General features: G+C 43.9%; 1 protein-coding gene and 1 pseudogene across 1 annotated transcript in view; one reads left to right on the top strand and one right to left on the bottom strand.

Annotated features, from left to right (window-relative positions):
- Window positions 1-21,249, bottom strand: part of FLT3 (fms related receptor tyrosine kinase 3) — a 75,506-nt gene that overhangs the window by 8,264 nt on the left and 45,993 nt on the right. The window contains exons 13-23 of the mRNA XM_024755653.1: window positions 15,571-15,674; window positions 14,793-14,901; window positions 14,307-14,485; window positions 13,203-13,309; window positions 12,984-13,116; window positions 12,790-12,894; window positions 9,177-9,287; window positions 8,022-8,175; window positions 6,140-6,222; window positions 4,320-4,447; window positions 748-870 (exon numbers count right to left, since the gene is read on the bottom strand). Of these exons, the coding sequence (XP_024611421.1) occupies window positions 748-870; window positions 4,320-4,447; window positions 6,140-6,222; window positions 8,022-8,175; window positions 9,177-9,287; window positions 12,790-12,894; window positions 12,984-13,116; window positions 13,203-13,309; window positions 14,307-14,485; window positions 14,793-14,901; window positions 15,571-15,674 (1,336 nt within the window). The remainder of the gene's footprint in view (window positions 1-747; window positions 871-4,319; window positions 4,448-6,139; window positions 6,223-8,021; window positions 8,176-9,176; window positions 9,288-12,789; window positions 12,895-12,983; window positions 13,117-13,202; window positions 13,310-14,306; window positions 14,486-14,792; window positions 14,902-15,570; window positions 15,675-21,249) is intronic.
- Window positions 1,026-2,554, top strand: LOC112406673 (60S ribosomal protein L29 pseudogene; annotated as a pseudogene).

The raw sequence follows: 21,249 nt of genomic DNA, 5'->3' as shown, positions 1-21,249 counted from the left end.
TAAAGCCCTTAGAATAGCGCTTAGCACATGGAAAGCACAATACCAGCATTCGTTATTATTATCACTTCACAAGTAGGGGCAATAAAGCAGAGAGAAATCACAAAAATGAACAGCCAAAAAGAACAGGGGCTTAAATCCAGGCATTGTAATTCTTAAAAACCATATTCTTTCAACTATACACGATCTTATCATCTAGTATTTTTAGTAGTTCTCTTATAAGTGACACATGTATCCTTAGGTTTTTTTAACAAGTAGATTCAGTGATGTTTTAGATCTCCCTGTGTAACAGTAAGAGGATGACAGATATTCATTAACTAACATTTGATTGAAATACTGTGCCTTTTAAAAATGTATAGTTAATATTTAATTTACATGTTGTATTTTTAAAATGCTGTCTTGTAACAATTACCTATTCCCATAATGAAAGCATAACTCAATAGTCACTTTAGAGATTAAGGAACCGAAATAAGTTTTAAGTAATGAGATTTTTTTTTTAAAGTGTGGATTGCACTCAAAGCCCCCTAATTGCTAGGTGTGACGCTATCTTGCTCAACTTTTATTACAGATGGAATATTTCCGTGAAGCTGCAGAAACACCTTTGAAGCACAGGAAAGCAAACTGCAGGGAGGAAGTTTTCTGAGGTTAACGTAAATCACAAATGCACTACAGGGAGTGCACGTGTTTAGATTAGTGATGACAAAAACACAAAATAACAGGATGAAACTACATGAGAAGAAGCAGCCTCACATTGCCTCTGATCACGTAGTTGGAATCGCTCATAATGTCCCGAGCCAGTCCAAAATCACCGATCTTCACCACTTTCCCGTGGGTCACAAGGACATTCCTGGCTGCCAGGTCTCTGTGAACACACTAGAAGGAACAAACTGGGAGTGTTATTTACCATGATGTATATTATCACAGAGTACAATCTTTCTTCTCATTTCAAGTTCAGTAGGAGTTACAGATGACAGAACCGTAGTTCCTCGAGGTGTCTTATCTTTACTGGGCCCTGAGCAATCATCACGATGTGTAACAAGTGCGTGAACAATTCTTCAGCCGTTGGTGCTGCTTAGGGAACGTTCCCAGAGGCCAAAGGGGCCGGGTTCTGAGAAAGCAGGTCAACCCTAGCAAGGTGCATATCTTGCGAGACACAGCAGCAGGGCCTCTAAAGGGGTTTTCAGAGCACTCTTCTGTGGGGTGGAGACAATGTCTTTTCTGATGGGAAAATACCTTTGGCAATAAAATGGCATAATATAAAAAAAAGAGGGAAAATACTAGAAGTTTGGGAAGGTTGACTAAGGTGGAATTAGAAACAGTTCCTGAATTGAGAGATGACGTGACTTTAATTCCAGGGGTTTGGCAAGAAAATTAACTCCACGGAGGAAGATTTTAAAAGAAACAGGGATTTCCCTGGTGGCTCAGTGGTTAAGAATCTGCCTGCCAATGCAGGGGACATGGGTTCGAGCCCTGGTCCGGGAAGATCCCACATGCCGCGGAACAACTAAGCCTGTGAGCCACAACTACTGAGCCCGTGGGCCACAACTACTGAAGCCCGTGCGCCCTAGAGCCCGTGCTCCACAATGAGAAGCCACCGCAATGAGAAGCCCTCGCAACGCAAGGAAGAGTAGCCCCCACTTAATGCAATTAGAGAACGGGGATGGCCTAAAGGGAAAATGGGAGGGAGTTCCAAGAAACCAGATATACTTCAAAACATTGTTATTATCACAAGCCCAGGGGGAGAAAAGGCAGTGCCCCTTGACCTCCAATCGTGAGTAGTTTGAGAATTTACTTAATAACAGGCAGCAGCCGGGCTGGACCGACGAGGCAGATGCCTTCAACGTCTGTAAAGAAACTGGTGTCAGTGCTACTGTAGACACAGAGCTGAGAGAGGAGACTTACTCCAATAGCCGGCAGGGAACACGAGGAGAGGAAAGTGCCCAGGGACTGGGGTGGGGAAGGATTCTGAGACCGTGATTCTTTTCACTGTTGAGCAAGGATGAGGACGCCCAACTGTGGAAAGGAAAAGTAAAGACGGCAGCTCTTACTCTTCGGTCCCAGGTGCTTCGGGATCTGTGGCCCCGGTGCAGACGTGGCCAAGTCCAAGAACCACAGCATGCACAGCCAGTCCCCAAAATGGCCCGGAAACGGCGTCAAGAAACCCCGATCACAACTATCTCTTAAGGGGGTGGACCCCGAGTTCCCGAGGAACATGCCCTTTGCCAAAAGGCACAGCAAGAAGGGCCTGTAGAAGATGCAGGCCAACAACGCCAGGCCACGCGTGCACTGCTGAGGATATCAAGGCTCCCGGAAAGCCCAAGGAGGCCAAACCCAAGGTCCCAGAGGGAGCGGCTGCAAGCTCAGTCAGCTTGCCTACGTTGCGCACCCCAAGCTCAGGAAACGTTCCCGCATCGCCAAGGGTCTCGGGTTCTGCCGGCCAAAGTCCCAGGCCAAGGCTCAAACCAAGGCCAAGGCTGCAGCTGCAGCTGTGGCTCCAGCTCCGGCTCTGGCTCAGACTCCCAAAGATACCTAGGCCCTCACAAAGGCTCCAGAGTAGAGGCCTTTATCTGCCAATGTGGGAACTGAAGGACTGGTGTGACCCCTGGGCTGCTGTCTGCATGGGGCTGGTGTCCTCCTGTACAAATAAACCTGAGGCAGGATCTGTCAGCAAAAAGGAAGAAACGAAGGAAGGAAGGGAGGGAGGAAGGGAGGGAGGGAGGGAGGGAGGGAGGGAAAGGAAAGAAAGAAAGAAAGAAAGAAAGAAAGACAGAAAGAAAGAAAGAAAGAAAGAAAGACAGAAAGAAAGAAAGAAAGAAAGAAAGACAGAAAGAAAGAAAGAAAGAAAGAAAGACAGAAAGAAAGAAAGAAAGAAAGAAAGAAAAAGAAAGAAAGGAAGGAAGGAAGGAAGGGAGAAAGAAAGAAAAGAAAGAAAGGAAGAAAGATAAGATAGAAAGAAAGAAAGGAAGAAAGAAGAGAGGGAGGAAGGAAGGAAGGAAGAGAGAGAGAGAAAGAGAGAAAGAAAGAAAGAGAAAGGAAGGAGGAAAGAAAGAAAGAAAGAAGAAAGAAAAGATAGAAAGAAAGGAAGAAAGAAGAGAGGAGGAAGGAAGGAAGAAAGGGAGAGAGAAAAAAAAGACAGCAACATGTACTTTTAATATCCATGAGTGAAAAAAACCTTGGGATTCTAACTGGGGTTGTGAGAAATATACAGATTAATCTGGTGAGAACTGACTTTTCTTTTAAACGGTGAATCTCTCTCATATGAACAAAACAGAACTCATTTATTCAGGTCTTCCTTTTTGCCCTTTAATCAAGTTTCACAGGTTTCTTCATGAAAGAAATATATCTTACGTGTTTCTTGTTTATCTTAACCTGTTTCATAGTTTGGTTGCTCTCCTGAATAGAGTTTTTTTTCTTGTTCTTTAAAGCTATTGATTTATTTCACATTAATCTTTTTCTTAAAACTGGGATATAATTGATGTAATACATTATATTGGAGACTCTACATTTTTAAAGAAAATAAAATACAGCTGAAATGATTCTTTCCAAATTCAGGGAGAAAGAGGAGAGAGGAGGCCAAGAGAGGGCAGTGGAGGAGAGAGAGGAAGAGACTAGGAGACCAAAGGGAAAAGGAGAGGAAAAAGTTGGGGAAATAAAGAGAAGTAGTAGAAGGGAAGAAAACGAGGACAGAAAGTAGCCAGACAAATGGCTGAAATCGGTTCACAGGCAGCAGACGTCTGAAATGTCAGAGAAGAGCAGAACTGAAAAAATATTATAGAAAGAATGCAAAACTGGGGTAGAGTCCACGGTGTGAGGGGGCCCTGAGGTCTTCACATCACAGCCCCAGTGGACCTGGGATTAGCAGACCCACAAGGCTGCTGCCAGCCCACAGCAAACTCTCGAAAGAGACACCGGTGCCTTGGGCGGCTGGCTTGGCCTGAAGAGCACCCAGGATCTGAGCCTCCGCTCACCCCCTGGGTCAAATGTAGGACACAGTCTAAACAACCTGAAGTGACTGTCCGACAGGGCTACGCCTGGTTTTGAGGAGGGATTCCTGAGGACTTCCTATCTGGAAGCTTCAGGGACTTTGGACCGTCTGGGAGGGCTGTGATAACCGTCATTTAATAAGGGATCCCTGACCTTTATACTATAATTAGCCAAGAGCCCATGTAACATCCTAGGTGATTCCAACTGTGAACGGGAGGGAAAGACAGACCTTAGGAGCTGCAAGTTAAAGTAGACAAGAAAAAAAGAAAACCCCACATCTCTTCTTCAAAATTATCTTCTTGTTGGTACTGTGAGTTTCGTTTTTAAAAGGAGCTTACCGACTTAAATTCCAGAAATTCCATTCCTTTGGCCACTTGATATGCAAAGCAAAGAAGATCTTCAAAGGTAAGTACATTCAAGTCCTCTTCTTCCTCCAGCCTTTTTTGGTTTTCGTATTCAATTTCATCTGTAAAATACAACTGGTCCTCATTTTTGCCAAAACGCAAAGAAGTTGCCTTATGGAAGGGGGAGGGGCAAGATAGGGGGAGGGGATTTAGAGGTACAAACTATTATGTATAAAATAAGCTACAAGGAAATATTGCACAACACAGGGAATAGAGCTGATATTCTGTAATGACTATAAATGGAATAGAACCTTTAAAATTGTGAATCACCATATAGTACACCTGTAACTTATATAATATCGTACGTCGGCTATACTTCAATTAAAAAAAAGAAAAGAAGTTGTCTTATAAATCTCTGTGAGCACCTCATGTGCAAATGGAACTATTACGTCATCTTCCTGGTGGCACTAGGGCTAAGCTATCTATGCAGAGAACTGTGCAGCCCGGGAAGGGTCACCTAAAGATTCTCTTTGGTTAGAGGAGTGAATTCTCCAGCTCTCTGGGGATGAGTCAGGGGTTTCTTTTGCACTAGGTAGTTTTGTCACACTGGGAAAAGAATTACCAATTATCTACTACATTTTATGAACTGTTTGTGCACTTAATTTTTTTTTTAAGGGGGATGAAACTCCTCATTGTGTGTGTGACACCACTAAAGTTTTTTTTTTTTAATAATAAATTTATTTATGGCTGCTTTGGGTCTTCATTGCTGCGCGCGGGCTTTCTCTAGTTGCGGCGAGCGGGGGCTACTCTTCATTGCGGTGCGCGGGCTTCTCATTGCGGTGGCTTCTCCTGTTGCGGAGCACGGGCTCTAGGCGCGTGGGCTTCATCAGTTGTGGCACGCAGGCTCAGTAGTTGTGGCTCGCGGGCTCTAGAGCGCAGGATCGGTAGTTGTGGTGCACGGGGTTAGTTGCTCCGCGGCATGTGGGATCTTCCCAGACCAGGGATCGAACGGTGTCCCCTGCACTGGCAGGTGGATTCTTAACCACTGTGCCGCCAGGGAAGCCCTTAATGTTCTTCTAGTTAATCCATTTTTTTTTTTTCCGCACTGTGTGGCTTGTGGGATCTTAGTTCCCCAATCAGGAATCGAACCCATGCCCCCTGCACTGGAAGCACAGAGTCTTAACCACTGAACTGCCAGGAAAGTCCCAATTTACAACTTTTAAAAAGAATAACCTGATCAAATAAAATAGCTCTCAGTGTTTATTAGTAGAAACATTGACATAAAATTCACACTATTAAACTGGTGGCTTTTCACTACCTTTAAAGTAAATATGCGTTGGAACTTCCCTGGTGGTGCAGTGGTTAAGAATCCACCTGCCAATGCAGGGGACACCGTTCGATCCCTGGTCTGGGAAGATCCCACATGCCGCGGAGCAACTAAGCCCGTGCGCCACAACTGCTGAGCCTGTGCTCTAGAGCCCACGAGCCACAACAAGTGAAGCCCACGCGCCTAGAGCCCGTGCTCCGCAACAAGAGAAGCCACCACAGTGAGAAGCCCGCGCACTGCAACGAAGAGTAGCCCTCGCTCTCCACAACTAGAGAAAGCCCAGTCGTAGCAACGAAGACCCAATGCAGCCATAAATAAATTTATTTTTTAAAAATGCTATAAAGCAAATATGCATTAATAAAGCCTACAGATGACATCAGCAAAGATAAACATGCTTTTTCATTTACACACTTTTTAAAAATAGCTAACACAGAACTCTTGTATCCATTTCTATTTGGAAGTGCTACTATTCAGAATAAAACATTACCTTCGGATTGAAATGAATTCCCATTGAACCCTGAGACAGGATCTGAGTCCGGGTGTATCTGGACTTCTCTTGAACCAGGCATACTATTAAAAAAAAGTTATTTCATTATTTATGTTCTTCTTCTGAGTAGACATTTTATTAGAAAAAATACAATTCATCAAATAAATGAATTCCAATTATAAATGGGCTTTTAAATTAAAAGCATGGCATCAACTAGTCCTTTTAGTGTGTGTGGACATTAAACACATCTGCGTAACTGAGCCTGTCTGTCGAACAAGGATAAGAGTGATCCCTGTTATCTGTATGGAATCTTATGGTTCAAAGAGGACCTCACTCAATCCTTCCCACAACCCTACAAGCTGGGTGTCAAAGTCACATTTTATAAAAGAAAAACTAGGCTGGGTGAGATAAATATGATTTGCTGAAATCACAAAGCTAATAAAGAGTGTGACTTTCCCTATAAAAGTCCATGTATTATAGATCTGCTATGGAGACCTTTTAGTGTTTCATCATCCTTTTTTTTTTTCCAAGTTGGCCTTTGTAAAGCTCATTCCCTTTTCCTGTGAAATTAATAAACAGTAATAAGGAAAGTCTCTTTTACTGTGTATAATATAGAACTCTTCACTGAGGAATTTTGTATACATTATATACAGACAATGATTCAGTTTATTCCAGCATAATAGTTTACCCCAATTACAATGTCCACATCTTTAGAAAATAGCTTAATGCTTTCAGACCACAAATATTCCAAAAGTAATTGCTTCAGTGTGTCTAATACCCAGTGACTGGAAGGAATCAAAGGCACGGAGTGACCAGCATGGTGTCACTAACCATGGAGTCCTGGCCACACACGGATTCTCTGATCTAGAATTCGGATGACATTATAGAATCCTCTCAGTTTGGGAATATGAACCGAGAAACGAGTGTAAAAGGGAAGTTTGGTGTGAAATGATTAAGGGGAGCTGCACAAAGACATGCATGGGGTTTCCATGGGGTCCCTGGGGTTAAGATGCTGGTCTCTGTCTCAGCCATTAGAAGGCCAGAGGTGTGAGCTGAAACTTACATGCTAAGAAAACAAGGAATCTCAAACGGATCCTCCGAAAGTCCCCCAGTAAAGCTAACAGTCTCTGACAAACCCGCATTTAGAAAAAGGGAGAGGTTTCATGTAGGAGGGAAGTAGGGATGCACTGTGGCTTGAGGGATCATCCTATCAGAGCGCCTGTGAATTCATTCAGAGAAGGATGTCATCCAGCTATGATGTTCAGGTAATTAGCAGGAAATTTCCAAGGATAAGGGCGAGCATCCCGCCAAACCTACAGCCCTCTTGGGACTGAGAATCACTCAGGATCCCACAGATGGCAGAATATACAAGGCAGAGCATAGAGACAAATGTCACCACTACTTTATTTTGTCCCCATCATTATGTCAATCAATCCATCCTAATTTTTAAAAATCCGATTTATGAGTTTAGAGCTCTTTTGTGCAATACTCCCAGGACCTGCACTACTTTCTAGGAATATATCAAGGGCTTTGGGAAAGGGGTTCATTCTTTCTACCAACACCCATGTGTCAGCCAGGAGGCCTGACATATTGAACAATGCACCTTTCCTAAAACTGAATATATGTCTAGGATGTGATTAGGCGCCGGTGGACAGAATTGTTCAGCTACAGTACCTGTACTGTAGGAAAGGGAAAGCCTCATTGTTCAAATCAACAGGGAAACTATAACGAAAGATAAGAGACCTTTCTAGGTGTTAGAACCCACAGACCACACAAAATGCTGGAGGATGGCCTTTAGAAACTGGCCAGTGGGGTGTGTTTAACCACCATACTTTGTCTGTTCTGTAATGTATTATTATAAAACTGTGACCCAGTCTCTTACCTGGAATTAGGGGGTGATTGGAAAGTGGGATAAAAACTGAAATTATGTTCCTTGAAAATCTCCGTCCACGTCCTATGAAATTTTTCTCTTTTACTTCTTAGATAGTTGAGAAGGTCGCCATAGCAACAATATTCAAAAATCAAGTAAATTGGTCCTGAAATAGTGACAGTTTTAATCCTAGGTATACAGACACCAAATAATTTTTTTCAGACATCTGTGTGGCAGAAACCATACTCTATGAGAACTCCCTTGTCCCCTGACTTGGGGAGAGTACAGCTCTCTCTGAACCTATCTCTTCTTGGACTTTAAATTCAATTTCAGACTTTTGCTCAAACTCCTTGGAAAGCTGTTGCCTTCCACTTTGGCCCGTGTGGCCTCACCAAGAACCACTGGCCACCTAAATTCTCCAGTTTGCAACTGGGAATAATAGGTTGACTGCGTTGTGAGCACTTGGTAAATATAAGCTGATTTGCGGTTTACCCGAGGAGGGAGAAATACATCCCTAGCCACCTCGTAAATCCATTTTCTCTTTATTTCTCTGTCCCAGTGCCCGGCTGGCTGTCCCAGAAGGAATGACCCTTGGGCACAGGGTTCGGGTACTTCTAGGCAGAAGCGAGAGAATCAGAGCACATGCTCTGTTGGATTCTGGGAGAATAGAGTTTGAAACCCCTCCTTGGCTACGCCTTACTTGAAGCAGCTCAGTTAGGGCCATGGCCAAGCTGTACAGCTCAGCACTGCATCTGGGCCAGCTCCACAGCCAGGGACAAGCACCGTCTGAGCAGGCAGTGAGACACCACAAAATGTATCTGCAGCGTTGTTATTATTATTGCGGGGTTTTTTTTTGGCTGTGCCACGCGGCTTGCAGGATCTTAGCTCCCCGACCAGGGACTGAACCTGGGCCAAGGCAGTGAAAGCCCAGAATCCTAACCGCTGAACCACCAGGGAAGTCCCTTTAAGTAGGTTAGAATATGTGTCTCATCCCGAAGAAGACAGGCATTGTCTACACTGACCCATCTGACTCTAGAGTGAGGTGTGTCCAATCCCACTTGGGTTTGGGGGCCCACCCTGTGACTGAGAGAAACACGGGAACAAACGCCCTTTTTGTCTTCAGGCTAAAACGTTTTCGATTAGGTGTTCTTAGTGGGAACTGGTTACCTGACAGGGTGCATGCCCCCAGAAGATTCACAACATTCTCGTGGCTGCCCAGGTGGGTCATCATTTTGAGTTCAGACATGAGAGCCTCTCTTTCCGAGCTGTCTGCTTTTTCTGTCAATGGCAGGGCGTTACAAATGTAAAATGAAGTAAATTAGGTATTTTAGGTTATTCGATATATTAAAATTTTCCTCAGTTCAGAGTAGATTTGCATACAAGTTTTAAAATACGTACAATAATACATACATTTTGAATAATAATACCCTATGTTTTAAGGCAGAATTTCAAAGATTGTAGCATGAAAGTTGAACCAAATAATGTGCCTTTCTACTGGACTTTCCTCTACCTACAAAATAAAAATCTTTATAATTGACCCTTAAAAAAATAATAATAATAATACATGATTTTCCTCCACAGTTGAAGTTAATAAATATGCTGAAGGGAGAAACATACTTTTTTTTTTTTTTTGACACCTTTATTTGTTGAAGTCATAGAGTGACAAGATGGGAATGTCAGCGAGGGTGGTTGGTTCCAGCCTGTGACCCTCAGGTCTAGAATCTTAAATTTGTCGGTGGATCCAATGGTGAGAAGCTCAAAGAAGACCAATTCCCACTGACCAAGTTCTCAAGAGAGTCCCTAATTGCCCACGAGGAACAGAACTGCTGGGTAGGCTAGAACGTATCCACTTACTCTCCCCGGCGTAAGTCTAGAGAGCTTGGCAAGTTGTATTCATCATGTTGCTTAGAGGTGTAGCATGGAGGCACCTACCGGTGAACTGAAAGGTCTCCTGTCATTGAGGCCAATGTGCCCAGGTGGTCAGGACACCCCTGCCTGGGAGGGTGCTGGAGCCCTAGAGGCAAGGGCAAGGTCTCTGGGCCTCCCTCTCCAGGCACGCCCCCACCCCCACCCCAGCCCCGTCTGTTAACATATTCTTTCTCACAGATAGAGTAACTTTTCTTTACATTCAATGGAGATTTGATTAGCTATTTCCAGGTGTCATTATTTTGTCCTGGAAGACATGTAGCCTTTATGTGGCTTTCCCAGAGCTTTGATGTCATCTGTTTTGACTTGTGTGAGCTCTCAGGGGCATCCTAATTTCCAACTTCTTGGCCTGGGAGTGACATCCTTCACTGTGTGCACTGGGACCCACTGTACCTCAGGTTTTCCATTGCCTCACGTTTTATAGGGAGTCGTGGCTTTCAGTCGTCCACGTCTTGTTCCAAAAGAATATATTTTTACAGTGTGCTTAACTCTTTCAAAGCACTTTCATATACCACTACCTGACTTTCATTCATTCAACAAGTATTTATTGAAGGCCTACTGTGTATGAGGCAATGTGCCAGGCCTTGGGGGAATAAATGATAGAAAGACACAGCCCCTGTCTTCCTGGAGCTTAGAGCCTCCTTGAAAGGGGGGACAGGTAAATGAACAATTACAATATAGTGTCATAAATGCCACATGGCACAAATAAACCTATCTTTGAAACAGAAACAGACTCACAGACATAAAGAACAGATTTATAGCTGCCAAGAGGGAGGCGGGGGGAGGGATGGATTGGGAGTTTGGGATTAGCAGATGCAAACTATTATATATAGAATGGAAACACAACAAGGTCCTACTCTATAGCACAGGGAACTATAATCAATATCCTGTGATAAATCGTAATGGAAAAAAATATAAAAAAGAATGTATACATATGTATAATTGAATCACTTTGCTGTACAGCAGAAACTAATACGACATTGTAAATCAACTATCCTTCAATAAATAAAAATAAAAAATAAATGCCACATGGCAAATGAAAGTAGGGGTGCTGTCCCACAGAAGAGGGACACCTAACCCAGCCTAAGGGAGGGTGGGGAAGGGGACACCAAATGTCTATGCTGAGACCTGAGGGAAACTAGGAGTTAACCAGGTGAATTCACGGCGGGAAGGATGAAGAAGAACACGCCATCCTGAAAACAGGATGGGCCAAGATCAAGAAAGAGGACAGCATAGCAAAACATACAGACCCACCCTCATGAGGCTTACAGACTACGGAGGCAGCTAAGACATTAGTTAAACGATTAAACAAATATGTAATTGTAGTTGTGATCAACTTTATGGGGGGGAGAAAAGCCCACAGAGAGCTGGGATATAGGATCTAGCAAGGAGCTTGAGCTCATCTGTGGCGTGAGAGAAGGCTTCCCTGAGCGTGGTATTTAAGTTGAGATCTACAGGAGGAGCAGGAGATAAAGACGTGAAAGGGGAAGCGTAAGGGGAAGGACGACCTGTGCAAAGGCCCTGAGGTGGGAGGGGGCACGGTGCTCCAGAGGAACTGTGCTGTAGCGCTGGGGTGAGAGGGGAGAGGCGAGCTGCAGCCATGTCGTGCTGGGCTGTGTGGACCGTTCAAGAGAAATTAAAAGCAACTGGAAAGGTTAAGCAGGAAAATTATATGCTCTGCTTTGCATTTCATAACCATCACTTGGGCTTCAGAATCCTAAAGGAGGTAAGGGTCCATATAGAGTAGTTGCTTGGAAGGCTAGTGCCTCCATTCGGAAGGGATAGACTTGGTCTGGGTGGTAGTAACAGAGGTTAAGAGAAAAGAGGATAACTCAAGAGGCACTAGGCACGAAGCCTGACAGGAATAGCCTACAGGGAATTAGAATGAGGATGGCTTCAAGGATGAGTCAGTCCTAGGTTTCTGGTTGGCCTGCCCGGGTGGCACGTGGCCGGTCCTTGGTACTCGCAACCAATCAGTGAGAGAGGGAGGGCTGACAGAGAGCCAGGGTTGGAGGAGTCCACTTTGGATAAGCTGAATTCTAGGGACTCTGGAGACGTCCAAGCACTTGGACATAACCTGAAGCTCAGAAGGGAGGTGCAATCGTGAGAACCATTGGTACATGGGAGGAGGTCACGGGTAAGCTGAGACAGCCCATGAGCACGCGGAGTGAAAAGGGAAGGGGGCCCAGGAGCAAGTCTTCAGGAACTCCGTTGGGTGAGAAGCTGGGTGAGAAGATGAGGGGCCAGCAAAGGACTGTGAAGCAGTCAGAGGGGTAGGAGGAAACCAGAAGAGTATGGTGACGTGGAAACCAAAGGACGAAAACACAATGAAGATGGAGGGAACGGTCAATCGTGCCAATTTCTGCCAAAAATTCAAGTAATGCCCATTAGGCTTGGTTCGCGGTGATGGTGGAGGTGATGGTCACTGATCGCTTAGCCAAAGCCAGCCGGGGGCGCTCTTGCTAAGTGAGTGATACTAAGGGGAGGAGGTTAGGGAGAGCCAGGTGGCAGCGGATGAGAAAAGAGTGGGAAGTGATACAGAAGGCGCCAATTCCCTCTTCTACCCAGAGTCTGTGTCGAAATGTAAGACACACAGCTGCCTGTAGCAATGGTATCCGCAAATATTGAGGCTGAAAAAACCTAAACAAAGAGAGAAGAGGACGAAGAGGTGGCGTTTTGTGTTCACGACTTGTATTTTATATTCATGACTTAGTTGACACCCACCCCAACGCGCTCCCTTTTTAGCTTTGAAGGATGGCAAGCAGTAACCATAGCAACGATGGAAAAGAGGAGGTGGGAGGCGTCACTTCCCCTCTTTGTGCGTCTCTGTGGCTATTGATCGACGTAACCATACCTTTCAGCATTTTGACTGCGACCTGGATTGAGACCCCTGTCTTACTGATTCCATAGGCGGTTGCATTCATCACTTTCCCAAAAGCACCCGATCCCAGGACCTTCCCTGCAAGACACATGGTGAGTGAGTGCATGTCGAAGATTTTCCAACAAGAAGGAAACGCGACAGAAGCATTTGGAACACCTGATTCTTACCAAATTCTAAATTTTCTCTTGGAAACTCCCATTTGAGATCATATTCGTATTCTCTGAAATCAATGTAGAAGTACTCATTATCCAGAGAGCCGGTCACCTGCACCATCTGTAGCTGGCTTTCGTACCGAAATTGCTTCAGAGGTGAAATAATGAGTCGATTAGCCATAGAGAGTTCTTCAGAAATGGGACACAATGATGACGTTTTACCTTTGCTTTTACCTTTTTGTACTTGTGACAAATTAGCATGGTTAAAACGGCAATAAAGGGAAGACAGAGGCCAACTGTTGCATAGAATGAGATGTTGTCCTGGATGAAAGGGAAGGGGCCTGCAAGGGAAGAGCATCAAGGAGCAGTGGATGAGAATTCCTGGTGGATACTGTAGCAGAATGCTCGCTACAGTGTCTCACATCCTGTCTGAGGAGCCTACAAGCCCTCTACTAATACGCTATCCCCACAGAAAATCAGGCCATGTTCATACAAAGAACGATTCCTTCCCAGAAAATTTTAAATGATTCTGAACCCATTTTAAAACATCATTTACTAGGGGTTTTAAGAATTACATCTATTTAAACCCACAGGATGTGAAAGTCAGATAAAAAAGATGTCCGTCTACTATATATAAACTAGATAAACAACACAGTCCTACTGTATAGCCCAGGGAACTATATTCAATATTTTGTAATAAACTTTAATGGAAAAGAATCTGAAAAAGAATGTATATATGTTTATATAAAACTGCATCACTTAGCTGTACGTCAGAAACTAACACAACATTGTAAATCAACTCTACCTCAATTAAAAAAAAAAAAAGAAATTTGTGTTCCCACTATGAAGCTGTCATACGAATGTGGGGAAGTTAGTTTGGGGACGCTGGTGATTTTGAACCCTTAGTGTGGGTGGTCAGGTTTCAGAATTGCTTAATTTAGGAGGGATCTAAATATCAAACCCAAAATGATAAAACGGGAAGCTAAAGGCAAATAAGGAGATTAACCAAAATGGAAAGTGGTAGAGACTCCAAACTACTAAATCTGTTTCCCTAGAGCTGGATTTCTTGGTAGATGTCCATTATGCTGGGAGCTTATTGCTCTACCCACATCACTTGAATTCGTGAGTCACAATGATGTCAGTGGAAGTCACTCTGCCCTTGAACTGCAAAACAGGTATGTTCAGGGGGGATTCTTGCCTGACTCAAAAAGCCTTCTCGTCTCACACACTGAACCTATACACTCTTGTAAAACTCCCCAGATAAAAGCGAACTACAGGGACTAACTTCTAGTAGGGAATTCCTGAAGGTGCTGTGTTACAACAGCAACTGTTGTCTACCTGGTGAGTTTAGAAGGATTGTTTCACAAGAGGTGCCGAGGGAATTGTATGCACAGCACTTCACCAGGAACCCTTTGACGGCCTCGCTCATGTTCAGGGTGCTGCTTGATATCCACTGTCCAAATACTTTTCTGTTGGCCTTTTTATTCCAAATTCCTTCTGTGATCTCTTCTGTGCAGCTGAAAGGAAACAGCAGACAGAATTTAGACGGGCGGGGCTGTCGTCGGATTGGAAGTGAGGGTTTCTCTAGTGGGGTCTACAAGAGACATCTATTTATTTATTTTTTAATCTTTTTTATTTTTGAAGAGACATCTATTAAAGGTTATCAGAAACAATCTATGACCATTTAGAATTATGGTCGACTCAGAAGGTAAGCATTTTAAATGCTTCATCGTTTCTTCTTAAACTGAATTCGTGAGACACAGTCAACACGTCAGAGAGAGTTTTATGTTCTTCTAACACAAGAGGGGCCAGTGTCTTCATTACTTGGGAGACTTGTCTGAACACTTCTTCCAGGTCCAAGACGGTAACGGGTACCCGTCAGAGGAGCAAGAAGCCTGACTTGCCGATGCCTCGGCGAGCACTTGAGGTTTCCCTGTAGAAAACAACAGGGAAATCAAGCTCATGAAGTACAGTTCTTTCCAGAAAGGGTTTCAAAGTCAGCTTCATATAGGCTGCTCACGTACTCTACGCAGCTTGTGCTCCTGGGAGCGTGTCTCATGCAGGGTGACTCAAAGAGGGGGTCCTCTTTCCCCTTGTGTCACCTTTTGTGCAGGCAGCCCTGAACTTCTCTGGGGAGCACCCCCTTTTCCACTGCTAGACCCCTCCTGGAGAGAGCTCAGGTGTAGACCTCCATCTACTGAGCACCCTAAAATGAGTCTAGCTTCAGGAGAAGCACCTGCAAAATGGACTCTCATCTTTCTATGGACCAGAGAAACCAAGATTATTAGAAAAAACGAAATGGCCGGTAGTATGGCTTTTGGTCTTTCCTTAACAGGACCTTTCAAAGTACTAAAATCAATAAAGTCACACAGTAAAGCACCTTCAGAGAGGATATGGAATCAGCATCTTAGCTTCAAAGGATGAGTCCAGAAAGAGATCTGCGTATCAACAAGCCAGTAGATATGAAAGTACAATTTCAAAGCACTTCGGCATGTCAAAACACTTTTGCAGCATTCCTTCCCTAAGCCATGGCTTATCTCTTTCTGATCCGGTACTAAGGAGTTACAAGCGTAAAATAAAATTTCTTGACAGTTTCACTTACTTCTTATATTCAGCGTGAACATTTTTGTGAACTGGGCGTCATCATTTTCTGCATGGAAGATATATTGTCCTGGCTGGTGTTTATGGTTGCAAAACTTAGATATGCTGTTGGAAAAAGAATGAAAGACAGACTTAGCCAGATTCTTTGAGGAGACGTTGAAATGAATAATGTTGTGCATGGGAGTAAGTCTTCCTGAAGACACTCGCTCTCTCAAGTTCAGTGGACAGGGAGGTTCCCAGATGCTCTTGCTACTCAAAGTGTGGTCCACAAACAGGCAGCATCAGCCTTGGTATTATCTAGGAGCTTGCCAGAAATACAAAATCTCAGGCCCCACCCCAAACCTACTGACTACTCAGAGTCTGTATTTTAAGATGATCTCCGTGGAATTCACATGCACATTAAAGGTTGAGAAGCACTGATCTAGGCTGGAGCTGCTAAGAGAGACAAGAAGGTTCCGGCCCCTACTGTTACATACATTCCAGACTAGTCTGACTTCCTGGAAATATGGAAGAACCTTGGTAGATGGCGGAGCCCATGGACCCCCCAGCTTCCTGAAAGGATAGCTCTCTGACATCGGTCCAAGGCAGGACCTATGACCAACCCTTGACTTACATAGTGATTGACAGTGATGGCGGCTCAAATCCACTGAGTACAGACGCATTTGAGCGGTCTCAGAAGTCTCTAGTATCTACTTGGAGTGCTCATCTACCAAGCCTACCAGGTATATGGTATTGGGGATCACCCACCAATCCTAGCAGGTATACGGGATGGTGGATATTATAGGAGAGGTGGGGAAGTAAGGAGCTGGTGAATGTGCCTTCATGCATTGAAGAAATAGAAAAAAACTTTCCCTTAGAATAAGAAAATCTAAGCCTTGTTCAGAAGATACTGAATTAGGCCACCTCTATATAGCCTACTTGAAGTAAAAAAGGAAAGAAAAAGTATGTATACACAGGAAATGTGAACAGGAGGAACTATGTAGGATGCAAAAGACCTATGAATACGGCTCCGGTCCTCAGAGATATCATAATCCAGGTGGGTGGACAAAACCTGCCTATGTGGAAGAGTGAAAGCATTAAACTGAAGGCCCGTAGAAGATCAAAGAAGGCAGAGGCCAGTGTCGTGAGAAAAGTTCAGAGGGCTTCATAGAAGCAGGAATTGAGCTAGGTCTTTAGAGGTGAGTTGGTTTTCATGAGAGAGTAAAGAAAAGACATCCAAGCAGGGGGCAACGGCAATGATTTAAGCCATGGGACAGGAACTCATAAGGCCACAAGGAGAGAAACGGGGAGGCTTCTTGGCTAGAGCAGAGGTGCAGGGTGGGATGGAGCAGAACAGAGGGCTAAATGGGCAGGGTGGCGCCAACTGATCTGGGACCTTGGAAAACAAGCCTAATTATTTCGACCTGATGGAGAAAGCAGGGAGGAGATGCTGTGGATTTCTGAGCAGGAGAGGAATGTTATGAACAGTATTTTAGTTTAGAGTGATGGCAGCAGGAAAGTTTATTGGGGGGAAGTCTGGAGGTAGCTGTTGAGGTAACCTAGGAAGTCATTCATTCATTCATGAATTCACTCATTCTTTCTCCTGTCAATGGTAGAGGCTATTCGTGGGAGGAATCGGGAATACAACAGTGAGTTAACAAAACTAGGTTTCTGTTCTCACAGAATTTACAGTTTGGTGGCGAAGGCAGACAAGTAATGAGCAGTTACGGTATAATGTGGGAAATCTTAGGAGAGGAGAAGTAAAAGTTCAGATTTGAGAGTTCAGACTGTGAAAAGATGAGTGTTGTCCAAGGCAGGGAGAATGGGGAGGGAGAGGAAACAGCCAACCCAAGAGGCACCAGGACAAAAAGAAACAGCAGGTGCTGGATTGGACGTGAAGCGGAAGGAGAGAACAGAGTCCCAGCTGATTCCTAAGAGTCCAACCGCACACCTAGCAATCAATAGAGAAGCTTTTGAGCCCAGGTTTATGTGACACCAATGTTCTGCATCCTTAACTCGGAAGCTTAAAGGTAATTCTGACCGTGTATAGTGATGGGAGATTTCATTTCCTATCAAGTGAGCACTGAACAAGCTTTTTGTTTGCCTTGTTAACAAGAAGGCTGAAAAAGCAGAAAGTGAATTTTCTTTTCTTTCTTTTTTTTTTTTTTTTTTTCAGTACGCGGGCCTCTCACTGTTGTGGCCTCTCCCGTCGCGGAGCACAGGCTCCGGACGCGCAGGCTCAGCGGCCATGGATCACGGGCCCAGCCGCTCCACGGCATGTGGGATCTTCCCAGATCGGGGCACGCACCCATGTCCCCTGCATCAGCAGGCGGCCTCTCAACCACCGCGCCACCAGGGAAGCCCAGAAAAGGGAGATTCTTATCCTGACCTACTTCTGGACAGCCAGAAGGAACCGGCTGGTGAACTGGAAATGACAGAAAGATCGCGGGAAAGACAAATTATAACTTTAGGGAGAAAAGTAAGTATAGGTAAATGCGATTTCCAGACTTTATGAAGGCAGGGTTTAAGTGGTCCAAGAAGAGACAGATGTGAGCTTCTAAAAGGGAAAATGTAATTCTCACCAGACAATAGCCAAAGACCCTGAAAAGGAAGAAGAGAAGAGATAAAAAAGAAGCCAGTGTGCTAGCCAGGAACCATGCCAAAAGCACCAATCAATTTGATAAAGAAATTACCAGCTAATGAGAACCTACTGTATAGCACAGGGAACTCTACCCAATGCTCTGTGGTGACCTACATGGGAAGGAAATCCAAAAAAAGAGGAGATACATGTGTACATATAGCTGATTCACTTTGCTGTAAAGCAGAAACTAACACAACATTACAGAGCAACTATAATCCAATAAAGATTAACATTAAAAAAAAGAAATTACCTATACAACTATTGATTATCACACAGACCAATCTGTTTTGTAAACATTTTCCCTCCTAAGTCTTTTGTGCTGTCTGAATGGAGCATGACTTGCCATGGGATAGACAAGAGAGCATCTGAAACGTCCTCATTCTTCCAGGTAGGAAATCGGTCACAAAAATAGCCTGAACACAAAATGGAATATCGAGATCCTTCTCAACCGCCTGTCTTCCTGTTTATGGCAGTTAACCCCAGCAAAAGCAACAACTGCATCGCCGACCCTCCCCTGGAAATTCCAAGGGGACTAACCGATTAGTACCAGGGAGTTGCAAGCTTCCTTTTTCCCTGGGGTTTTTCTGAAAATGCCCAGCAGCCATGAGATGGGAGATCAGGAAACTGGAGTTCACAGTTGAAATATCTTTGGTGACTAAGAAGATGTGTTCTCATTACAACTATGAGAAGGGATTTCTCCTCTGTTACAAGCAAAATGCAGGTGATTTTTCTATTCCATTTAGCGCCCAGAGCTGGGGAGTTGAAAAGGGGCAGGTCTTTCCAGCAGCTCAGGGAGTAACTTCACTATAAAAAATGCATTATTCAAAGAGCAAGGGATGATAAAAGTCAAACCAGAAAACAGGGAATAATAAAGCACAGACTGGGGAAGCTGGGAGCTTCTGAAACTGGAGAGTGAAGGGCTGGCAGGAGCGAGTGACTTTACCCGGCACTGGGAGGTCCCCATCAGCAGATCCTGCCCCCTCAGACTGCAGGACATGGAGGGGGTACAGCCTGGCTGAAGTTGAACCCAGTCTGCACACATTTCTGTCCAGAGTTAAACGAAGAAAGCCGGGCAGGGGGCAGGAGAGGTGCTGATGACTTTATATCAATCTACTTAATACCATGCTCATTTGTATTTTATTTCAGGGGAGCCCACAAGCCTGGGGAAGTATTACATAATCATTAAAAACCCAAGAGCGAAGCACAGCACATCTCTTAAGGCAGCACACTTTTCTTTTTAAATAACCAAAGCACATGCCTGCTCTTCTGTTTTCTTACACACTAGGTATGAGAATCTCACACTTTTGAAATGAGCTGGTGTCAAAAGGCAGTACCAGAGTGATGGTTAAAAACACAGGCTTTGCAGACAACTCTGCCATTGCCCGGTGGTGTGACCGTGGGCAAGTCACTGAGTCTCTCTGTGCTTGTTTCCTCATCCATAAAACGAAGATAGTATCTACCTTTTATGGTTGTTAGAGGAGAAGTTTTTGTTGAGTTTTTATTAAAACGGTTTTGTATAAACGGCTTATAACAGTGCCTAGTAAACACGATAAATGTGTTAGATTGTCATTACTATGAGGCTTATGAAGTCCGGCAATCATTTTGAATAAAAAAGACATTTAGAACCTTTACTCTGGGGTATACATTAAGTGAGAAAATCACATTAAAATAAAGATGCAAAGAAAAAAAAAAAACTAAAGTAAATGCCCATCAACAGGAGTTAGTCAAAATAAAATTTTCTAAAAAGAAGAATACTGTGTCACCATAAAAGTGGTAATGTAAATAAGGTAAGCCATTAAAATGATAATATAAATAATAATAATGTACTTATTAACACAGCAAGAGATGAGATTTTTAAAGTGAAAAATCAGGTGACAAATGGCACAATTAATTTCCCGTTTGTACAAAAACCTATACTCATATGTTTCTATCATGGTGGTTACAAAGTCTGAAATATAATTCCTGGTGGTGGAATTATGGGTGTTATTTATTTTTTTTTTTTTTTCCGGACACGCAGGCTCAGAGGCCATGGCTCACGGGCCCAGCCACTCCGCGGCATGTGGGATCTTCCCGGACCGGGGCACGAACCCGTGTCCCCTGCATCGGCAGGCGGACTCTCAACCACTGCGCCACCAGGGAAGCCCTATTTCTTTTTTTTTTTTTTTTAAAGGCAATTTCACAAAATAAGAGTGAATGAAAGGTATTGACTTTGCCCTAGGTGTGGAGCAAGTAGCATAGCCTGTTTCCATATTTAATAAAATGAGATGATGGGGATCAAATGAGATAATCCGTATAAAGGACTCTGCACATCGGCACCTGGTAGGGCTCAAAGAAGTTTCTTTTGGTCTCAGTGAGGCTTCATGATGTGGTTAGTATCTTACAATTGAAGGGGCAGGGTTTGGTTGGAGGTTCCGCTATTTACCTCTATTAACCACTATTTACGGTCCCCAAACGTCTTTCCTTCCTTTCCGTATACATTCAGGGCTCATCTCCTTCAGGGAACTAAAAAAGTTCTCCTAAAGAAGCTCAATACACTCCTGTAATCACATATCATTTATCGACTTGAGAGTTTGCTTTTCTCTTTGTCCTAAGAAGAAATATGTCTCACCACCCATTACCCAGACTCCACCACACCACTGGTACCAATAAGTGCTCAGTTAATGCCTGTTGTGGGCAGAACTTCGACTTGGTAGAGTTGGGAAATTAAATATTTCAGGGAAAAAAGAAAATACAGGGACTGGGCATGCCTCAGGAGACTCTTTCAGAAGAACTTACTTAAATAATTATAACATCCTAATAAGTCGTTTTGTGTGTGTGTGTGGGTGTGTTTAACTGTGAAACTAGGAAAAGCTAAGGCAGATTTGTTTATAAGTAAGTCTACAGAGATAGAAAATTAGGCAAACTAAAAGATGAAATATTCTAGAACCTTTTCCCAAGACCAGGCTGTCAGGATTTCACAAAATGTAAACACATAAAGGGAAGCCCTGATAAACTTTGGTGTAATATTTGAGGAAGTAAATTGGAGAAATGAAGCTGTGAAGGTGGGGAAGCTGTAAGATT

The sequence above is a fragment of the Neophocaena asiaeorientalis genome, unplaced genomic scaffold (assembly GCF_003031525.2).
Source record: "Neophocaena asiaeorientalis asiaeorientalis breed wild unplaced genomic scaffold, Neophocaena_asiaeorientalis_V1.1 scaffold59, whole genome shotgun sequence".
Taxonomy (NCBI): Eukaryota; Metazoa; Chordata; class Mammalia; order Artiodactyla; family Phocoenidae; genus Neophocaena; species Neophocaena asiaeorientalis.
Note: the sequence above shows the minus strand (reverse complement) of the source record. Positions and strands in the feature narration are given on the sequence as shown.